Source organism: Bufo gargarizans, chromosome 10 (assembly GCF_014858855.1).
Source record: "Bufo gargarizans isolate SCDJY-AF-19 chromosome 10, ASM1485885v1, whole genome shotgun sequence".
NCBI lineage: Eukaryota > Metazoa > Chordata > Amphibia > Anura > Bufonidae > Bufo > Bufo gargarizans.
Window position 1 is genome coordinate 26,633,444 of NC_058089.1, and position 14,931 is coordinate 26,648,374.

A 14,931-nucleotide genomic window follows, 5' to 3' on the forward strand; every position below is an offset into this window, starting at 1 on the left:
ATCCGATCCATGTATCCGTAAAAATCATACGGACGTCTAAATGGAGCCTTACAGGGGGGTGATCAATGACAGGGGGTGATCAGGGAGTCTATATGGGTGATCACCCCTCTGTCATTGATCACCCCCCTGTCATTGATCACCCCCCTGTAAGGCTCCATTCAGACGTCCGCATGTGTTTTGCGGATCCGATCCGTGGATCCGTAAAAATCATACGGACGTCTGAATGGAGCCTTACCAGGGGGGTGATCAATGACAGGGGGGTGATCAGGGAGTCTATATGGGTGATCACCCCCCTGTCATTGATCACCCCCCTGTCATTGATCACCCCCCTGTCATTGATCACCCCCCCTGTAAGGCTCCATTCAGACATTATTTTGGCCCAAGTTAGCGGAAATATATATATATTTTTTGTTTGTTTTTTCTTACAAAGTCTCATATTCCACTAACTTGTGTCAAAAAATAAAATCTCACATGAACTCACCATACCCCTCACGGAATCCAAATGCATAAAAATTTTTAGACATTTATATTCCAGACTTCTTCTCACGCTTTAGGGCCCCTAAAAAGCCAGGGCAGTATAAATACCCCACATGTGACCCCATTTTGGAAAGAAGACACCCCAAGGTATTCGCTGAGGGGCATATTGAGTCCATGAAATAATGAAATTTTTGTCCTAAGTTAGCGGAAAGTGAGACTTTGTGAGAAAAAAACAAAAAAAAAATCAATTTCCGCTAACTTATGCAAAAAAAAAAAAATTCTATGAACTCGCCCATTTGCCCACCTAGGCTGCAAAAAAGTGTCACACATGTGGTATCGCCGTACTCAGGAGAAGTTGGGGAATGTGTTTTGGGGTGTCATTTTACATATACCCATGCTGGGTGAGAGAAATATCTTGGTCAAATGCCAACTTTGTATAAAAAAATGGGAAAAGTTGTCTTTTGCCAAGATATTTCTCTCACCCAGCATGGGTATATGTAAAATGACACCCCAAAACACATTCCCCAACTTCTCCTGAGTACGGCGATACCACATGTGTGCCACTTTTTTGCAGCCAAGGTGGGCAAAGGGGCACACATTCCAAAGTGCACCTTTTGGATTTCGCAGGCCATTTTTTACACATTTTGATTGCAAAGTACTTCTCACACATTTGGGCCCCTAAATTGCCAGGGCAGTATAACTACCCCACAAGTGACCCCATTTTGGAAAGAAGACACCCCAAGGTATTCCGTGAGGGGCACGCCGAGTTCCTAGAATTTTTTATTTTTTGTCACAAGTTAGCGGAAAATGATGATTTTTTTTATTTATTTTTTTTCCTTACAAAGTCTCATATTCCACTAACTTGCGACAAAAAATAAAAAATTCTAGGAACTCGCCATGCCCCTCACGGAATACCTTGGGGTGTCTTCTTTCCAAAATGGGGTCAGTTGTGGGGTAGTTATACTGCCCTGGCAATTTAGGGGCTCAAATGTGTGAGAAGTACTTTGCAATCAAAATCTGTAAAAAATGGCCTGCGAAATCTGAAAGGTGCACTTTGGAATATGTGCCCCTTTGCCCACCTTGGCTGCAAAAAAGTGTCACACATCTGGTATCGCCGTACTCAGGAGAAGTTGGGGAATGTGTTTTGGGGTGTCATTTTACATATACCCATGCTGGGTGAGAGAAATATCTTGGTCAAATGCCAACTTTGTATAAAAAAATGGGAAAAGTTGTCTTTTGCCAAGATATTTCTCTCACCCAGCATGGGTATATGTAAAATGACACCCCAAAACACATTCCCCAACTTCTCCTGAGTACGGCGATACCAGATGTGTGACACTTTTTTGCAGCCAAGGTGGGCAAAGGGGCACATATTCCAAAGTGCACCTTTCAGATTTCGCAGGCCATTTTTTACAGATTTTGATTGCAAAGTACTTCTCACACATTTGAGCCCCTAAATTGCCAGGGCAGTATAACTACCCCACAACTGACCCCATTTTGGAAAGAAGACACCCCAAGGTATTCCGTGAGGGGCATGGCGAGTTCCTAGAATTTTTTATTTTTTGTCGCAAGTTAGTGGAATATGAGACTTTGTAAGAAAAAAAAAAAAAAAAATATCATCTTTTTCCGCTAACTTGTGACAAAAAATAAAAAGTTCTATGAACTCACTATGCCCATCAGCGAATACCTTAGGGTGTCTACTTTCCGAAATGGGGTCATTTGTGGGGGTTTTCTACTGTTTGGGCATTGTAGAACCTCAGGAAACATGACAGGTGCTCAGAAAGTCAGAGCTGCTTCAAAAAGCGGAAATTCACATTTTTGTACCATAGTTTGTAAACGCTATAACTTTTACCCAAACCATTTTTATTTGCCCAAACATTTTTTTTAAATCAAAGACATGTAGAACAATAAATTTAGCGAAAAATTTATATATGGATGTCGTTTTTTTTGCAAAATTTTACAGCTGAAAGTGAAAAATTTAATTTTTTTGCAAAAAAACTTTAAATTTAGATTAATAACAAAAAAAGTAAAAATGTCAGCAGCAATGAAATACCACCAAATGAAAGCTCTATTAGTGAGAAGAAAAGGAGGTAAAATTCATTTGGGTGGTAAGTTGCATGACCGAGCAAAAAACAGTGAAAGTAGTGTAGTGCCGAAGTGTAAAAAGTGGCCTGGTCATTAAGGGGGTTTCAGCTAGGGGGGTTGAAGTGGTTAATGCAGTGGGCATCGACTTTTGGTCCCTGGGTCTTCAGGGAGGGACTGAGAGGGCTTTAGATTTGTGGAGGGACGCGCAAGCTTGAGGGTGAGAGGGTGTCACGTTGCGCATTGTTGGCGGTGGGAGGTCCTTGAAGCTGGTGGTATTGGTTGGTACTTGAGAATGGGAGGGCTTCAATGGTGGGGCTGGACTCTCATGCTTGGGCACCTGGTTGGTTTGGAGAGGCGTCCATCAGTTGGTGTCTCCGAGCTGGTGTTCTACGGCTGGAGGCAAGGTGGATTTGCCATGTTTGTTTTTGTGGTTATCAAACTTTGGGGCTTCTAGGACCTCCCTCGTCAGGGTTAATTTATTGTTATTTATGGTATGTATTTATTTTGTAATAAAAACGGCTGCTGTGGCTGATTTTAATCCGACTCTGGTTTCTGTGTTTTATTTAACTGGGTCGGTAGGGACATTAGGGGAAAAGGGGGGTTTATTAGATCATGAGGACCGGAGGCATTAACCAATAAATTGATCATGCTCTTCCATGTAGGCACAGTTTTCAAATACAGTGGCAAGAATAAGTAACTGAACCTTTTGGAAATTACCAGAATTTCTGCACTGATTACTAATAAAATGTGGCCTTATTGTTCTCCAAGTCGTAATTATAGACAAACACAACCTAACCCCAATGACATACAAGCACCTGTACCGTACATGTCTTATACTGAGCACATCTACTCACAGCAGTAAAAATGTGGCACTTGCCCACATTTTTTCAAGGCTCCTAATATTGATGACCTATCCTCCGGAAAGGTCATAAATATGTGATTGGTGGGTATGACACCCGACACCCCCACTAGCCATCTGTACCATGCAACTGCCAAAAGCAATATTTGAACAGGGTCTGAAGCATGGCTTTGTTCAAAGTGTAGTAGCTATATGAGATGCCAACCATCCAAAAAACCCTGCACAGTGTGTAAAAATAGGGGACTTTTTTCCAGTGTCTGAAAAAAATTTGATGTGTCCGTGACTCTGGTGGTACGTGAGCAGGTCACTTTGATGGTAATTCTCAGCATTTTTAGAGCTCAGAGTAAACGCTGGTGATGTTTTTAGTATTAGTATCTGACCCGTAGACATTTATTATCTTTGTTGGTCATTATAGTTTCCCAATTTGTCTATAAAAATTGTTGTCTGTGATTTTTGGATAAATTGTCCAGAAAAAAATAAATTTAAGTTGGCAATCCTGGCAGCTACAGTATGTCAGGCTACTGTGGCTTAGCTCCCAACCAGTGGTGCACCTAGCCTGAAATGATAGTTTAAATCTATATCCACTCATAACTGGAGTAGATTTGAATTTTTGGTGCATGGACTGCCTGGAGATCAAATTTATTAAGTCATGTGCCTCAAAAAATGTGATGCATCCAACGAACTTGATACTAAGACTGGAGTTTGTAAGCCAGTCTTAGCATATCTGCCCCAGAGTTCTTTTGACAGCCGTTAATTCCTTGATAGTGTCTTTCCATGAACACCATTCTTATTCCGTGTTTTTTAAATAGTGGACATAAGAACTCTTCTGTAGGTCTTTAGCTGTTACCCTTGGGTTCTTTATCGCCTCTTTCAGGAACGCTGTCACGGATGTTCACGCGACAGGTGGCAGGAGATCGGTGAGACTGGCAACACGTGGTTTGATCAGACATGTTTTCCGTTTGGATCAAATGACGTTTGTGTTGTTTCTGGTGCTTGCCACACCTTCTTTCCCCAGGTGTGGCTATTAGGGTCATTTGACCTTCTCTATTTATAGTTGCTTCTCCCACAATGCTGTGCAGTTTATAGCTTTTGTTTGGACCTTTGGATAGATTGTGGTTGGATCTCGGCTGAGTTCCTGGTGCTTCCATTGCTCTTTTGAAGTTGTCTTTCCTTTCCCTTTTGTATTTTGTTTGGGTTCTGTGTGCTGCATTTCCCTATTGTTTGTATTAGGCCTGGTAGTCTCGTCCCTGCCATTAGTACCAGGGTCCTATAGGGCTTGATAGGACTCTAGGTATTCCTGCGTATAAACTCGCCTACCTTTGGGGTCTGTTCATACTGGTGGTCAGTCAGGATTTTGGTTAGGGTTTTCACTAGGAGGTGTCCATTTTCGTTCCCTAGTTCTCAGGCCTGATTCCCTGTTCCCCCTTCCCTCCTATGCTCAGTGTGGCGTTTTCCTCCCACACCGAAGCGTGACAAATGCCTGTTGTGCTCTTGGAGTTATCTTAAAGGGGTATTCCCATCTCACACATTGGTGGCATATCCATGTCAAATAGGTGCGGGTCCCACCTCTGGTTACCTGCACCTATCTCTACAAGGGGGCCTCCAAAACGAATAAGAGCACACTGCGCATGCATTGTGTGCTCTCTATTCGCTTCTATGGGAGTTCCAAAAAGAGCCGAGAATGTATGCTAAGCTGGCGCTCAGCTATTCTTGGCACTCCCATAGACGTGAATGGAGGTTGGCCATGCTTGTGTGGTGCATCCTCGTTCACTTTCGGGTTCCTGTTCTTGAGGTAGGTGTTTGTCCCAGAGGTGTGACCTGCATTTATCTGACATTGGTGGCATATCTTAGCAAGAGTTTCCCTTTAAATAGGTTGCCTCATCTGGAACATTGGTGGCATATCCTAGTGAGAGCGAGATAAGTGATGGTCCCACCTCGAAAACGAAGCTTTACAAAAAGAATGAAAGAGCACCACGCATGTGCGGCAGCTTTCCATTCATTTCTATGGAAGCGCCGACAATAACCGAGCGGCTATTTTCAGAAGTTCCATTGAAATGAATGGGGAGAGTACCGTGCAAGCGTGGCTTATATGGAACTGCTGGAAATAGCCGAGCCAGGGCTCAGCTTTTTTCTGCACTCTCATAGAAACGAATGGCCACCAAATAGCACAAAAGTGATGTGCTTGCTGTTTGTTTACTAGACACTGAGCGAATGTGGAAGACCCTCGTTATCAGTCCAGTGTATTAATAAGCCCTTGCTTGCCCATTTGCTAGTAATTATATATCAATTATATAGTAATTATATAGCCCATATACACAGGCAAATATGCTATGGCCAAAAGTATGTGGACATGTGACCATCCCTACACCTCCCAACTTTTAAAAAAGGGACAACAAGGTCGTAGCATCCGCTTTACATTAAAGGGGTTGTCCCCTGAGCTATCCTCATGATAGTCCATCAATATCAGATCGTCGGGGGGCCCTCTGCCGTACCCCTGCTGATCTGCTATTTAAAAAGATCCTAGCGCTCATTCTGTTTACCTGCTCGCCATTGACATTGCAGCATTGACCAGGTATATCTACACAACTGTCACATTTACTACAATGGGGTGGCTCCTACCTACTTGATGCTGGCAGTCGGGCCCCCGCTGAACTGATATTGATGACCAATCCTGAGGATAGGTCATCAGTATTTCAAAAGCGGACAACCCCTTTAAACCTCGCCAATCCCTATCTATATACACCTAGTCCTCTTTGTGACCCTCACACAGTAAGGATGCTCCTTTAGTGCCTCCCCCCCAAAAAGGGATTTCCTCTTAGTGTCCCAACACAATAGTGATGCCCCGGGGATGTAGTTATAGGGAGTACAGAGGTAGCCGTCATTGGTGGCCCAAGGAGCCCTTCTGCCACATAACAAGATACCGGTATTATAGCAAGCACATGGTAGGAAGAGGCCCTGTTACAGATTTTGCACTTGGGTCCAGGATCTTCAAATTATGCCTCTGGGGATGACTCTTGGTGCCCTCCACATAGTGCCCTCAGACAGTAATGATGCCCCCACATAGTATAATAGCCCCTTTAAGGGCCCCACACACTATGATGCCCCTATAAGTGGCCCCCACACAGAGTGATGACATCTTAGTACAAATTAAATACTTTCCTACCCTACATTACCAATACGAACAGAGAAGAACAGGTCTGCTTTGCTCTCCCGTCTGGGCTGTCTGTTGGTAGGTGCAGTAGGCACGATGGCATCACTGCATTGCACCTGCCTGCACCGGACCAATTGCCTATTGCACACGAGCGTATTCAGTGCGAGAAATCGGCTCCGTGTGTCAGAGGTGTTTCCCGTCCTGAATTCTGCTCCTATGACATGGACTTATAATGATTTCAAATATTGTGTGTTCCTGCCCGACCTCAATTCTTATCTTTCGTCCTCACATAACACCATCAGTACTAATCATTAGAGTTGGGGTCAGGCAGGAACACACAGCATTATAAATCACTATAATGCTGTGGGTCCATGTCATAGGAGCAGCATTCAGGACGGGAAACACCTCTGACACACGGAGCGGGTTTCTCGCACTGAATACGCTTGTGTCAAATTGGCCAAAGGCAGCAAGCGAATGGTGGAGCAGGTAGCTGGCGGCAGGGGTGGACTGGGAAGTTAAAGTGGCCCTGGAAAAAACGAAAGGTGGCCCCATTTTGTCATTGGGTCTAAACTGAGAGAAGGTGAGGGCGACACAAGTATTCGGGGCCAGCAATACCAGATTGCAGCACATTATACCACCCCAAATACTGCAGCTCGTTACAAAATACCTCCCAAGAAGTTGCCCCTCTGTGGTGGCCAACGCCAGTTGCCTTAGGATGGCAACACAGTTGAATTCGGGAGGGGAGCATCAGATTATGAATTACCATTGCTGGCAGCCATGAACAGGGCTCCGGCGCCCCCCAGGTCATCAGCCCAACAGGAAGTTTCCCTGTAGGGTCTATTGTCAGTCCGTCCCGATCCGTGCTTCACCATTGTACTGTCTTCCACTGCATGGCACCCAGAGACTGCATGGCCGTGAGCGTGATTTTTATGCACACCTGATCTCAAAAATTAGGAGGGGTGTCCGCATACTTTTGGCCATATAGTGTAAATCAGTGGCTGCCAGTCTTTGGTTGTGGGTCAGAGATCCTACGAATCAATTTGTCTCATCAACAAAGAGTTCTTCACCTGCGAGGGGCTGCCCCGGTGAAGAAGGTCCCCCTGCCGCTTGATTGACAGGGCTGGTCATCTTACCCGGGCCTGACAATTTTGCACCAGTATCGTCGCTCCCAGTAGCGGCTCGAGTGCAGAAGCTCTGCTTCAATAGCAGCGACTGTTCATGCGCCGCTACCCAGAAGTAGTGTTGATCGAGAATATTCTGATCGCTAATTTTTATCGCGAATATCGGCACTTTGAGAATTTGCGAAGATGTAGAATAAAGTGTTATATATTCATAATCGCGAATATTCTAGATTTTTTTTTTCCATCAGTAACCTCCCTTCTTGCTTGTGGGCCAATGAGAAGGCTGCAATGTCTTTGTCAGAGCTTAGCAACGTCCCTAGCAACCAATAAGAAAGTGGCCTACCCCTTACTATATAAGAACCTCCCCAGCAGCCATTTTCTGCTGTTCTGAGAGAGAGAGCAGTGACATTGCTGTGCTCTGTGCTTCCATCTGGATCCCATTCCTTATCAAATTACATTAGATAGTTATATATATAATACAGATAGTCAGTGCAGGTTATATCCTGATATAGTGTAGCTGGTCCCAGTGCAGGGTGTTAGGTAGTGTGATAGGAATTATTGTTTCTCTGTTGTCCATACATACATGCTACAGACATAGTGCTGTGATGTCACAACAATCAGTAATATCTACTCAGACCTGATAAAATGTGAAGTTGCACGTATTGCGCCAAAAATATGCGCATCATTAGTGCCGATTTGTGCAATCGCGAAAATAATGAGTGGAGATCACGAATTCTCGAATTTGTTAATTTATTGCAAATATTATGTGAAAAATTCACGAAATATTGCAAAATTGAATATTGCCTATGCCGCTAATCACTACCCTGAAGTGTACTGGCGCATGCACAGTCACCGCTCCATAAGCAGAGCCACTGACCCAGCGGGGACAGCCCCTCGCAGGTGAACTACTCCTGGTGATGAGACAAATTGATTCGTATGAATTGATTTGTTGATCTTTTTTGTGGATTAAGTTTAAAACCGTACTTCCAGGAAGCTCCTAGAAATAGGCGAGACCTCATGGACTCCCCGAAGAGTGGGCAAATCTGCCGGGCACAGCCGAAAGCAACCAATCACACTCGGCAACCAATCACACTCTACATCACACTCTGCAACCAATCACATTAGGCAACCAATCACACTCTACATTTCCCTTTTTGTTAAACAGAAAAATAAAGGGCGTGTCCTTTTTCATCTTCTCCAGAAGCTGCTCCAGGTTTCTGCCTGCTTATTATATTTCTGCCAGCAGGTGGCGCTCGCTAGAAGACACTGAGCGGAGGTGACGTCACTAGGTCACCGCACTGCGAGCTGGGAGATGTAGTTTTCCTGTAGCTAAGCGCCTGAAACCCGGGAACTGGTGACCTCTGACCCCCGCGGCATGGAGGCTGAGCAGAGAGAAGCAATTATCGCTGAGCTCAGAGCCATTCAGAGCAGCACGGACAGTCTGTAAGGTTTCATCTTCAGCTGAGTACGCGTCAGTCCTGTGTTGCTTCATGTTCATGTTAGCGGAACTACAAGACCCAGCATGCAGCCAGCCCGGTCGCTGGCAGGTTATACTGGGGGTTATAGTTCTTGCGAATGCAATTGTTTTTCCGAGTGGACAGAGTAAAGTATTGTAGGCCGCAAGTCACAAAGGAGAGCCTAGTCTGCAGTGCCCTGCTGCTCTGTGACTGCGGGACTACAACCCCCAGCATCCCATGAGCAAATAGTAGGTTTTGCATGGTGTTATCAGTTTTAGACCTATTGATATTAAAGTGGGGCCTGTAAGGTAATTGCTTAAAGGGGCTTTCCATCTTCTGGGGCCCTTTGGGTGGACGCCAGTGCTGGGTTCCAGCTCCCCCCTCTGTCCCCACCTGTCACTATCCGGTTTAACGGCGACTGCAGGCAATCATTGGCCGCCGCTATGCCATGCCGCACGAGAAGGATGCGTCGCTGCTGGAGCTTGACATGCAAGGAGCAACGCGCTGCAGCAGTTGGGCCCAAAAGGCCCCGGAATATGGAAAACCCCTTTTTAATAGCAATTCGCACCTGCAGAACTGAATGGAATTAGGGCACTTCCACACTAGCGTTAACGTTTTCCGGTATTGAGTTCCGTCATAGGTGCTCAATACCGGGGGAAAAAACGCAGCAGTTTTGCCCTACTGCATTCTGAATAGAAAGCAGTCCCTTCAGGATGTCTTCCGTTCTGTCCCTTTTACGTTATTTGGCTGGAGAAAATACCGCAGCATGCTGCGATATTTTCTCCGGCCAAAATTCTGGAACACTTGCCGGCATTCGTTTCCATTGAAGTCTATTAATGCCGGATCCAGTGTTCAGGAAATTGCTGCGTTGACAGATCCGGTTTTCCGTTCCGACCTTTTAAAAATGTGGAAAAAATAAATAAATACTGGATCCGTTTTTCCGGATGACACCGGAGAGACGGATCCGGTATTTCATATGCATTTGTCAGACGGATCCAGGAAACAAATGATATCCGTTTACATACGGATTTCCGGATCCGACAGGCAGTTACCGCGACAGAACTGCCTGCCGGAATCCAACAACGCTAGTGTGAAAGTAGCCTTAGCATTGGGTGTCTTGTCACTTCATCAGCATACATTAAAGGGGTATTCCTTTTGTTAAAAGTTTTCCCCTATCCACAAAAAAGGGGCTTTAAATAGTCGCAAAACATGCCATTTTTTTTTTTTTTTACGCCGCCCTCGCCACTTTTCCAAAAGGGGTGGGAAAGGGGCGTGACCAACACTCATTTACACCGGCGAAATAAAGCCAGAAAGCTATGGTGTAAATTGGGAGCATCCTCCAGCAGCGCAGAAAGTGCTGGTCTTGAGAAATCTCCCCCTTTTGTTGTGACGCGTTACTGCTTACCACAAGCTGATATAGTGTTTGCTTTTTTCCCTTTATTGTAGAGTCCAGTCTCTAAAACAGCTGGTGGAGTTCACGGACCCCGAAAAAGGAGAGCTACTGCAAGCCCAGAACAAGGTACATTGTTGTAGGAGGCTCTGGTCACATCCGGGTGGCGGTTTCCATTCCGTCGTCTTAAAGGGGTTGTCTGGGTTCAGAGCTGAACACGGACATCCCTCCATTTTCACCCCTGCGGCCCTCCTGACATGGGCATCGGAGCAGTTCATGCTCCGATGCTCTCCTTTGCCCTGCGCTAAATCGCGCAGGGCAAAGGCATTTTTTGGAGATCCGGTGACATATCGGGGCTCTCCATGGGGCTGCCAGGAACCCCGGTGACGTCACCGGCACTGATGGGCGGGATTTAGCGCTGCCCTAGCCAGTAAAACGGCTAGGGCAGCGCTAAAGCCCGCCCATCAGAGCCGGTGACGTCACAGAACACACTGCCGGGCAGAAGTCTCCGTCCGGCAGTGTGTTATTGAAAACAAAAGACCCCTTGCCCTGCGCGACCTAGCGCAGGGCAAGGGAGCGCATCAGAGCATAAGATGCTCTGATGCTAGCCTCAGGGAGGCTGCCTGGGTGAAAATAAGGGTATGTCCAGGTTCAGCTCTGAACCCGGACAACCCCTTTAATGGAAAGGGTAGCGATGCGCCCAGCACAATTTTTCCAGTTGAATGTGACTAAATTTATTGCGCCGGCTCCGAGCGTGTGTAATCGGAGCTTCATCCTGCAGAGCTTCTTAAAATGCTTTGAACAAAGATCTGCAGATCCTCCTTAAAGGGGTTTTTGCCATTAAGACAACTTTTTCCCTGCCCACAGGATAGGGGTTAGGTGCCTGATTCATGGCCGGTGGTTTATTGTTTTTCATAGATCACTGGCCATGCATAAAACTACTGTCGAGCAGTCTCCAACTGGTGGGGCCTCTGCTGCTCCATAGGACTGCTGGACACAGCAGAGAGCTTGTACTCTATCTCCGGCAGGCCCGTTGAGAGGAGTGGAGCACTGACCCCCGTTCTAGTGATCGTTGGGGGCCCCAGCTGTCTGCCTGCTGACGATCAGACACTTATCCCCTAACCCTGTGATGGCTAACCTCCGGCACGCCAACTGTGGTAAAACTACAACTCCCACGATGCACACTTGCTTGGCTGTTCTCAGAACTCCACAGACATGAATGCAGCATGCTGGGAGTCGTAGTTTCACCACAGCTGGAGTGCCGGAGGTTAGCCATCATTGCCCTAACCTGTGGATAACCCTTTATATGGGATGTCCGACATAAACCATGAAGGCTTCTCAAGGACTTTCTGTTCTCGCACCAGTTGCTGCAGCGGTCTTGTGACCAAGAATGGGTTCTCATCACCGTCTGGTTTGACTTTGACAACCAAACCCCCTTCCCAGCCCCTCCCTGCACTTTTGGTAGCCTGGATTAACCTCTTCACTGCCAAGAGCGTATGTGATATGTCCTGACTTTAAATCCATGATATTTGTAGAGTATTGCTGTTAAAACCCGGAATCTTAGCTTTCCAGTGATACCAGGCTCAATATTGTAGGTGCAATATCCAGGGTGTAACGTTCGTGTGAAGTCCTATTTTTACAATGTGCCCGATGTTTACTTTCCAAAAATATACCTGTGTACAGGGGGATATATTTTTATGTTAGAACTCAGGTTATATTCAAAAGCATGAAAATTATCCTGGCTTTGAAAGGGTTACTCAACTCGCCAAATGATGTATCCTTCCTAAGATTAACTTCATAATATGTTTGCTTCCAGGCATCTGAGTCTTTATCCGTGTGGAAGAGACTGTTTTCTGCCGCCGCACCACCGTTGCCCCCCAGCCCTTGAGTCATGTCAGACGGAAGAGACAGCACTGCAAAACCTTTCAGTGCTTTTGAATACGAATCCCCTAATGACCCTGACACAATCTCACTTAGCGATTCAGACCCTGAATCGGCAGATGAAGCAGAGGTGACGTCTCTTAGTCCTGGAGAAGAAGAAGAAGAGGAGGAGGAGGATGATGAAGATGACACTAGACGGGGAGAAAAGCAAAAAGAGCAAAAATCTTCAGTGCTTCCATTCACCCTAAAGGGAGGCAATGCACGCTTCTCCCAGCGCAGCCATGACATCTTTGGAGGTCTTCTAGGCGTACAGAAAAGTTCACCTCTTGACCGACAGAATAGAAAACGCGAGGTAGTGTTGTCTGATGACGAGAATGAAGAAATTTCTGATAGTGTCATTGGTGATGTCGAAGCAGCACCTGTCAAACCAACCAGTAAGGGTTCTACCAGTGCAAAAACCGTGGGTCCCACTGGACGCGTACCAGATTATTTGGCGCACCCGGAACGGTGGACAAAATACAGCTTGGAGAATGTTCCTGATACCAGCGATCGAACAAACCGCAATACAGCTCTCAACTTTCTAACTGAGCTAAAGCATCAAAAGGAAGCTCAAGAGGTCCCCAAAGAGGCCAGCTTATGTTCTTTCAACCAGGACTCCTCCAGTTCTGGAGAGGGCAGAATTCTCTTTTCAAGGCCCACCAAAAAGGGCCAACAGAGCAGTGATAAAAGAGGGTTACAGTCGGGATCTCTGGGCATGTCCGAGGCGCTGACTGAAGAAGGAAAAGACGAAAGTGAAAAGGTGCCAGGCGAGCGGGCAGGGGCCGAGACCTTGGGGTTCCATGGAGTGAAAAAACGAGCCCGAAAAAATATTAGGCCTAAAAAAGTTATTGAAGAAGAAGGAGACTCTTCTTAAAGAAGTTGAAGATGATCATGGGTTAGACTTGGCTAAACCTAAAATGTAATAATACACGTAAAAAGTTAGTAACATTGTGCAGATAGCGAGATGCTAAATTTAAAAATGTCTCCCACCATGATCACTACATGTCTCCAGCTCTGAGAACCTCCTGAGACATTTACATACATAAGTGTGAATGAAGCCAGCAGCTCTTTTTATAATCTTCTCTCGTATAATGGGAGGAGTTTTTACATATTGTGGTCCTTTAAATGGATGCACAATTCTTCACATAGCGTATTGCAGTGAGTGCTTCATAACTTCTTTGCTTGTGTACATTTTACAAATCCATGGAAAAAGAATGCATGTGTAGGGTCCTTCGCTCAGGGACTGGATCATTAGTTGTTACCGAAGAACCTATTTCCTAGCCCTAAACAATCCTATCAGTTTCCTTAAAGAAAACCCGTTAGAGCAGTGTTCCTCAACTCTGGTCCTCAGGGCCCACCTGCCGGTCATGTTTTCAGGATTTCCTTGGTATTGAGCAGGGGATATAAATAGTTTCCATGCATCAGGACTTACCACAGGTATTCATTCTGTGGGATATTCTCAAATCATGACCAGTCGGTGGGCCCTGCTCCCTTTATTATGCTTTGTTTTGGCACCAAGGATAGAAGGGCCAGGTTTTTGTTTTTTCCTTCAACCCAAGGGCCAGTTTCCCCCTCCCTCCTTTCTCTGAATGCAGTTAAAGAGAGGAGTCCTTCATAGGATGTCTCCACCCAGTAGGGCAGATGATGGGACTCTCTCCACGGGCCCCAAAGTGGCTGCAGGATCTGCCTCTATGGTAGTAATACACCAACAAACGAAACTGCCACTGGGGCAGGTATTTTTTCCCTATTGTGGGGCAGCTTTAATGATATGTCACACGTGATTTATACTTGATTTTCTCTCCAGGACTAGACTTTTCTCTGGTCAAGTATAGAAATGATATATGCACAATCACTTCCTGCCCGGGAAAGCCCAAGGGGGGGAGATTTATCATCTCCTTTGTGCCCGAAAAAGTGGCATTAAAAAGTTGCAAACTATATGGTTGCAACTTTTTAAAAACAATTGTCGCATCTCCTAGTTTTATGCCATCCTAGCCACTTTTCATAAAGGCAGCGTGGCCAGCAGCCGCCACAAATTTATCTTCACTTTTGCCAGTTTTCTCGCACAAATGAAGCCATAAATTTACGGCAGCTCAGAGCTTTCTGTTTAGGCGCACGGACTGCAGGAGGATGAGCCTAATTCTTAATGAGGCCTGAGCCTCGTCCCCAGAGTAGGGGATATCAAGACTGGAGCAGAAAGCGCTGGTCTTTATAAATCTCCCCCAATATGAATATGCTCAGGTAAAATTAACCCCCATCCCCCTCCTTCCCAGACGGAGTTAGTAAATTTAGGAATAACCCTTCTGACAGGTCCTCAGCACTTGATCAGGGGGCTTGTACAAATACCATTGATGTGTATGGTAGAGGAATTGTGTGTTTTTGACTTAGACGTTGCATTCAGGCTCTTCCTTTTTGTAACTTTTGATGTTTGTTTTGCTGAAACTATGATTAAAGGGTGACTGGCAAAATCTTAA

The 14,931-nt window shown here is 45.7% G+C and overlaps 1 protein-coding gene across 2 annotated transcripts; it reads left to right on the forward strand.

The window, feature by feature from the left end:
• Positions 1 to 9,000: 9,000 nt before the first annotated feature.
• On the forward strand, positions 9,001 to 14,931 carry TSSC4 (tumor suppressing subtransferable candidate 4). Of its 2 annotated transcripts, none has more exons than XM_044269833.1 (3): positions 9,001 to 9,136; positions 10,597 to 10,669; positions 12,357 to 14,931. In XM_044269833.1, the coding sequence occupies exon 3, from the start codon at positions 12,432 to 12,434 to the stop codon at positions 13,332 to 13,334; it is 903 nt and encodes a 300-aa protein (XP_044125768.1). In that variant the 5' UTR covers positions 9,001 to 9,136; positions 10,597 to 10,669; positions 12,357 to 12,431; the 3' UTR covers positions 13,335 to 14,931. The 2 variants fall into 2 exon arrangements, with proteins under 2 accessions (XP_044125768.1, XP_044125767.1); XM_044269832.1 differs by having other exon boundaries at positions 9,012 to 9,158.

Bases quoted from the DNA above. Each gene is read 5' to 3' on its own strand.
- TSSC4 (XM_044269833.1), top strand. From the start codon at position 12,432: ATGTCAGACGGAAGAGACAGCACTGCAAAACCTTTCAGTGCTTTTGAA.